Consider the following 7,083-nt stretch of genomic DNA (forward strand, 5'->3'; position numbering starts at 1 on the left):
TTATGCATCTTTTGGATTAATTCTATCTATTATAGTTTTCGAGTAAATCAATAAAATGTGAAAACACTGCTTTTTCGAACGTTCTAATTTCAATTTTTAACTTTGAACGCGTATTATAGCAATATGGATAAGAGCACAGGAATTAGACTAGTCCACACCTCCCCAGGGAGGCGCGCCTCACAGTTTGGAAAACGCTGATTTAGACTAATTAAACACATTTCTTTATCACAAAGCTGCAGAAGTTGGCAATATTTTCAAAGATTTTATTTTGCAATCTAAAGTGATATTTGAAAGTATCCAATCCTGGGATTAAGGATAAATTTCTAAAAAAAAATCGTTAATTTAGTTGCATAATATACTTTAAATATTAGAACTGAAGAACATGTTAATTAGAATTAGACTATACTACATTTACTTCACATTATTAAAAAAAAAAATGGAATGAACTAGTAATCAACTCACTTTATTTGAACATAAATATTACATGTATAATAATTTCACTACAGAATTGACTATAGTATTTGATCTATTGCCTGTAAGATGGAATATTGTACAAGATGTAGAAGGGAATGCCAAAGAACGATGCAGTCAAGAACATTCCATGGAGTGCCTTCTCAGTCAAGGAGATACGCACTTTCGGGGGTCCTGAGAGGATGGTTCTGGTTTGAGCCTGGATCAAGGCCTGGCTAGCTTGGGGCAAAGCCCTGGCGGCGGCTCTCACGACTGGGAACATCTGGAAAACCTCACGCATTAATATTAACACTCACGCAAATCTTTAACTCATCCAGAGATAAAAAAAAAATACCCTTACATTTCTTATTGTTGACTTTGGTGATTAGGTAACAATTCCAATGGAGTCCACTGATCGAAGTGAGCCAATACGTATAGTATAGGGTTTTTTAACGTTCCTATGTTGTTCCATCCAGTTCTATCAGAACTGCCAACAAACGAAACAAAAACTATGCATTTTTATTTAATACCAAACTAAAGCAAAAATACGTTAAGCTATTTAACTGAAGAAATCTAATTTCTCACTTGCATTGTACATATGAATATATATTTGCGTTATTCGTTTAATTATCGGAGGTTCTCAGAATTGGATTGCGTTGGCAGCACTGACGTTTATATTTAACCTTCAAAAAAAAAAGAAGCAATGTATCGTCCAAAAAATTAACAGTTTGAAAGTGGAGTGTAAAGAAGGAGGATCGTTTTGTACGCATTTTTTTTTGGATTTGGCCCACAGGAAAAATTTCTAGTGAACAAATAAAAATGGCAGCAAGCATAATGGAAGTGAAAGACCAATTGGACAAGTCCTTGCACGACGAGTCGAAGCCCTGGGGCTCCGTTATGGGCAAAGTCGAAGCCGCAACTGGTGTAAATCGCACAGTTATCTTCCTTGGTGAGCAAAACGTTTGCACCTTTTTTCATTGTTCATTTCAGACTAGGTGAAGTTCCAAAGGTTAAAGTATACACACATACAATAATTTCACATATTCTATTGTATTTCCAGCCTAATTGGTTTTATTTAATATCATTAAAACACACGACATATTGTAAAACAATTTTGAAAGACACCAACAACGTAGTTTTGTAATTTATACAATTTGCAAGGATTTAGTTCTGATCCTCGAAATATCGATAATTTCAGGCAAAACAGTAAAAAGTATATCTATAAAATTATATTCTAACATTATATCCAATTTATATCATAACACGATGACTCGTTCATGAAGCCGAAAGTGACAAGTAAAATCGTTATTCTTTTATTTAATACCGGTGTTGCGGAGAAAGCTGTTCATTTTTTTTCTGAGAAGACCATCTTGATCTATATTATTTGGTATATAATTGATAATTTGTCTTAACTTTCCAATAGACGCACGCGAATTCCAATTGGATCCAATTAATTTTTAACTATACAATTTTACGAATATTTTTTGTTGTGTTCAATTAAATAATGAAGATTGCGTTGATTCAATGATTGAGAATCTTCAATTAGGTTATTAAATTTCTACGAATTACGAAACAAAACTGCTTTTTTATCTTTCCGATTAATCGTGGACCACTCGAAGAGTAGTATTTTGGTCAGATTGCACTTTTGTCTCTATCAATTTTCTGAGTAAGTGCTGAATGAGGAGAAATTGAAACTCAAAGTACAAATTTATATTTAGTACTAAATCCAATGATAACACAAAATCCAGCTTAAATGTTGTAATTGAAGATAACACGTTTTTTTTATATTTCGTTGATATCAGATAACAATTTTTTAAATTGCATATATTGTCAGGGTTGAAGTGATATTGGATCATGAAATATCTATACAATATGTTACTAAACTGTGTAGTTGCTCATTAAATTGCTTTGGTTTAATTTAAAAAGATTGCAAATGTTTCAATTCTATCAGAAATTTGAAGATTATAAAATATTTCCAACTTTATAATCTGCAGTAAAAAAAAATCTTAAATATTCATTGATATATGATAACTTACGAAAGTTAAGCAACGTGGACATAGCTTGGATGAGTGATAAGAAACATACATATGTTTACAGTATAGAATCAAAAAATTATGAAAATATTCGTTGTTCTTTGAAAAAAAGAAATAAAAAAATTTAAATATAGTACACAACATTATTATTCATTAATTATCGTTTTTGTTTTCCTTTATAAAGTGAAATTTATTTTTGTGATCTTTATTTTTATGCGGTTGTAAAGTCCTCCATTAGTACGGGATATTGGCGAAATCGATTACCCGGACTATGCGCGGTATGGCTATATTCCCAATGTTTTTAGGAGATGATTTTTCTTTAGTCTTCGGTTCAATGGCAACAACAAGTTTTGCTTGGAATTCTTTGCTGGCGTTTCTTGTGAAACACCTGGTATATGTAGATATATAAATAGTACATTTGGAACTGCAATGAGCCAAGATGTTCGTGCCAACTTCTTTTCAATAAAAAAAAAAAGAGAATTTAATTAACATTTTCGAATTGAACACATTTTATTTAAACAATTCTGAAACTTATTGTTTCAAATAAAAAAAATGTGAAGCAATTAATTTATTTAACAATTAATCATGTATAATAGTTAGCAATTTTGCTGAAGGCTATCAAGTGCAAGTCTATGATTACATGCACATTTATTATTTGCTCAGAGAAATCAAAGTCAAAAGTAACATGAGAATTTCGTGAGTAATCTGAGAAGTTAACATTTGTTGTATTATACTGATACTAAGGTTGTTCTCAAGGAACGCAGATATGTAATGTATAAAATTGTGACAAAATAAACGTCTAATTTTGGAAGTAATCACAGTTGACTGTCATACAAAATCAATTAGCATGATATTTAAATACAAATTGAATGCATACATCGGATGTAATAGTTGTGTCATGTAGATGAGCGTATGTGTAATTATTAATCGTTTATTTTTTCACGTTTCAGGGGTAGTGGTCTTTATTGGATTATGGTTGGTATTCGGTTATGCCGGCCAATTGGTGTGCAATCTTGTAGGATTCGTGTATCCAGCGTACGCTTCCATGCATGCCATCGAGAGCGCTCGCACCGACGACGATAAGAAGTGGTTAACTTACTGGGTGGTTTTCGCAATCTTCTCGTTGCTCGAGTTCTTCACAGACATCATCACTGGATGGCTTCCCTTGTACTGGTTCTTCAAAGTAAGTAAATCTATGACTACAACAAAATGCCTTTAATCCATTTGTTAACTAATACAAGTGATGATCGTTGAAAACTGAAAAGGTTCAAGTCATGGGTCTTACCAGTCGTCGTTTCTTCAACATTTAATGTTGGTGAGCTTGTGTTGTTATGTTAACAGACATACATGAAGGACTAACCCTTTAGTAATTATCTAAAGTGGCAAAACCATGGGCTCTTTATAGACAAAGAAAAGCCCAACTTTAATTGGAGCCCCTACATAGTATTAGTTGAGGATCTCTAAATAGTTTATCCAGTTCCTTAGACAGAATCAGAACAGGGCGCCCAACTTTAACTGTCCGCCTCCATATCTATACTAAACGGACAAACAGAAAGGCATAATGTTCCATCACTCAAATTGGTGATCAATTATGAATCAAAATGTTTCGTTAGATGTTGTTCCTATTATACTGTTGTCAAATCTGAAGAAATTACAGTTTCCACAGTACTTTATTACTTAGAAACTACATTTTTTCCTATTATATTCCAGTGCTTGATAATATTTTATTATGATATTCATTGATAATTTTATTCATATAACTGTGATTGCTCGAATGATCTATTTTTAAGTTATTCTACTTTAGCGATCAATTGCCGTGTATTCTGCCAATTTCCCTGGGTTCCTTGTTGTTGTCCGTTAAAAATAAACGTGTCTGCATTCTTAGAGCGCGTATTTTAATAAGTGTCATCAACATCGTGTGTCATCATTTGCAATTATAAACAAATTCAACAAAATTCTTTTTGCAGTGCATCTTCATGGTTTGGCTGATGATGCCAACCGAACTGAACGGATCCATCATCATCTACAACAGGATCATCAGGCCAAAGTTCCTCGAGCACAACGGCGAGAATGGTAATGCATAATGAATCCCCCTCTCCGCAAATTCGAAACGATGAATCCCTATTATATTTTAACACATGTGTACAGTTCAATTAAATCATCAATTTGTTTCGCGTGTTGTAATTATCAGTAAAATTCTTCTGTTGCAGCAAACAAAGTCTTGACCAAAGAACACTAGGCTCTATCTCTCTCGTCCGCAGACAGTCTTGGCATTACCCCAAACGTTTTGAAACTTTTAAATGACTTGTTTTTTGTTTAATTGAGATTCCGATTTCTTGATTCGCACAAGAAGCGAACGTTCGTTATATATTCCTTACCAGTTGTTTTTTTTCTTTTAGTTTGTTTGTTTGTTATTACTTTTACTATTGCCATTTAATAATCGTAGTGTATTCATTTTCGTACTTGTAAGACGTACATTTTTCATGGCAAATTAGTTTTTAGTCTAATTTGTTTTTTTGTCGTGATTTTCAATATCTTAAGGATTTTAATCTGTTTGTATTTAATATAAGGAAACAATAAGCGCGTATTTAAGCACCGAACTTTAAAAGCACTCTTCACAAATATTATAAAATACATGTTTTTAGCTCTTCGAAAGAAAATTACAAATATATATATATATTCAAAATATTTATTCATGATAAAATAAACGTTTAATTTTTATCTCTTCAATGTTATATTTATTAACCTACACAAAATTTACAACAACAAAAAAATAATTAAATTCAGAGCTACGACGATTGAGCTTGCTGCTGCTGCTGTTCCACTTCGGGCTCTTTATTTTCCTCGGCTTGCCGATTCCTCCATGCGGCCATGTAAGTGGTGGGATGGACTGGGAAATATCCGCTTATACCTATTCAAAATGTTCGTATCAGTTGAAAAACATCCAAGTGTTTTGGGAATTTACTCACCTAATAATTGTTCGACAGGTTTCGAAACGTTCGCGCCGTTTCCGATCCAATGTCGGATCCTTTCCAAATTCAACGATACCAGTTTCTCGTTGTTTTGATTGGGAATTGGATCGAAGGCACCTAACTGTTCGATGACAGGCATGTGCTGACCTCTTTTGACCTGATAAAATAACATTAATTTTCAATATTTTTTTTAAAGATGTTTACTAAATACAGTATACAATATTTGTTTATATATACATTAGTGTATATAAACAAATATTTTGTATTCATATTCTAATGAGTGTTGCCATTAAATATGCATATTCTTATTTGCGGCGAAACATATGTATTTGAATAAGTTTTACAACAAAAAGATACAAATTAGCTACTGTGGATAATTTGAAAATGTATATCGAAGTTAACGTTGATTGTTTTGTAATGAATTTACAACTAAATGTAAATACACAGTTTTTATATAATTGTTCAAGCATTTATACAGATTTTCCTCTTCTCGAAAATATAATGTTTTCATTGTAGCAACAAAATAAAATATTACTCTACCCTAACTCAAACCAAGCACGTTATAAATCATAAGTGTTATTGTTAATATAGTGTGTTAACGAACTAGAGACATCCACGGCGTCTCTTAGTCGCATTATTATATAAACATAAGTATAAAGGAATCTCTACCGTGATTCCAGTTCGATACACTTTAATATAAACAAAGAGGACCAAGTGTAAACATTCCCATCGATACTTCTATACCTTTACTCCGAATTCAAGTCCTAATTATAAACACTTAATGATCATTACATGTACAATCGTAATCGATCATCTTTTTCATATAATGCAACAAATGCATAGGAATTTGTCCCAGTCTTATAATAAACAAAACCATCAATATATAGCAGAGGTTCCCAAACTTGTTTGATATTGATTTTTTTTTGTAAATTTCTAACTGTAGTGAAGTTTAGTGTTAAAAACTTAAAGTAAAAACAGATGTTAAGTTTTATACATAAATTAAAACTACTCAAAATAAATTTTTGTCTCTGTTATATAAAATATACGTAACATAAAATAAACTAAGCAATAATTGAATGTTTTTAGTGAGAAGGATGAACCTGATGCTTTAATAATAAATTATCAACATTTGGCGTCAATTTTGTAAGGTTTAATCTAAAATCTCCTCGTCTAATGATGTCCAGTCTGTTTCTTTTTTTTTCGTTAGGAGATTGGTAACAGCTTTCCACTAGGTATGACGATGGAAAGGAAATTAAAAATTTCCTTGCTATATTTCATAATACAGAATAAGTAAGCCAGAATTGCTGATATCCGTTTTTAAAATGAACTTTAAGTTCTTCGTTTGTACTTAGTTCAGTCAGTTCCTCTTGTATTATGACATTCGTTTCTTCTATGTCACCATATGGGTTAATTATCCGCGGTGGTATTACCATAGTCAAAACGTCTTCAAACCTAGTTTCTAAATCTGAATAGAAGGCATTTAAATGTTGAACGTAGGTTGTTGAAACGTCCTCTTCCTGGCAGTTTGTCTGTGATAAATTGGGGAACTGGGGAAAATTAGCCCCGTGCAATATTTTGCTTCATTAGTTTAACACTGGCAAGAAACGCTGATAAGATGGACTTTGTTT

The 7,083-nt window shown here is 32.2% G+C and overlaps 3 protein-coding genes across 3 annotated transcripts; 1 reads left to right on the top strand and 2 right to left on the bottom strand.

The window, feature by feature from the left end:
• Window positions 1–442: 442 nt before the first annotated feature.
• On the bottom strand, window positions 443–923 carry LOC108564025. The gene is made up of 2 exons (XM_017922895.1): window positions 812–923; window positions 443–733 (listed from the first exon to the last, which is right to left on the bottom strand). The coding sequence occupies exon 2, from the start codon at window positions 731–733 to the stop codon at window positions 527–529; it is 207 nt and encodes a 68-aa protein (XP_017778384.1). The 5' UTR covers window positions 812–923; the 3' UTR covers window positions 443–526.
• A 215-nt stretch (window positions 924–1,138) lies between these two features.
• Window positions 1,139–5,092, top strand: LOC108564024 (receptor expression-enhancing protein 5-like). The gene is made up of 4 exons (XM_017922894.1): window positions 1,139–1,399; window positions 3,434–3,666; window positions 4,451–4,556; window positions 4,694–5,092. The coding sequence occupies exons 1-4, from the start codon at window positions 1,270–1,272 to the stop codon at window positions 4,720–4,722; spliced, it is 498 nt and encodes a 165-aa protein (XP_017778383.1). The 5' UTR covers window positions 1,139–1,269; the 3' UTR covers window positions 4,723–5,092.
• A 141-nt stretch (window positions 5,093–5,233) lies between these two features.
• LOC108564023 (probable 28S ribosomal protein S16, mitochondrial) lies at window positions 5,234–5,654 on the bottom strand. The gene is made up of 2 exons (XM_017922893.1): window positions 5,453–5,654; window positions 5,234–5,394 (listed from the first exon to the last, which is right to left on the bottom strand). The coding sequence occupies exons 1-2, from the start codon at window positions 5,625–5,627 to the stop codon at window positions 5,273–5,275; spliced, it is 297 nt and encodes a 98-aa protein (XP_017778382.1). The 5' UTR covers window positions 5,628–5,654; the 3' UTR covers window positions 5,234–5,272.
• Window positions 5,655–7,083: the final 1,429 nt, after the last annotated feature.

Source organism: Nicrophorus vespilloides, unplaced genomic scaffold (genome assembly GCF_001412225.1).
Source record: "Nicrophorus vespilloides isolate i.1.1-1 unplaced genomic scaffold, Nicve_v1.0, whole genome shotgun sequence".
Lineage (NCBI taxonomy): Eukaryota > Metazoa > Arthropoda > Insecta > Coleoptera > Silphidae > Nicrophorus > Nicrophorus vespilloides.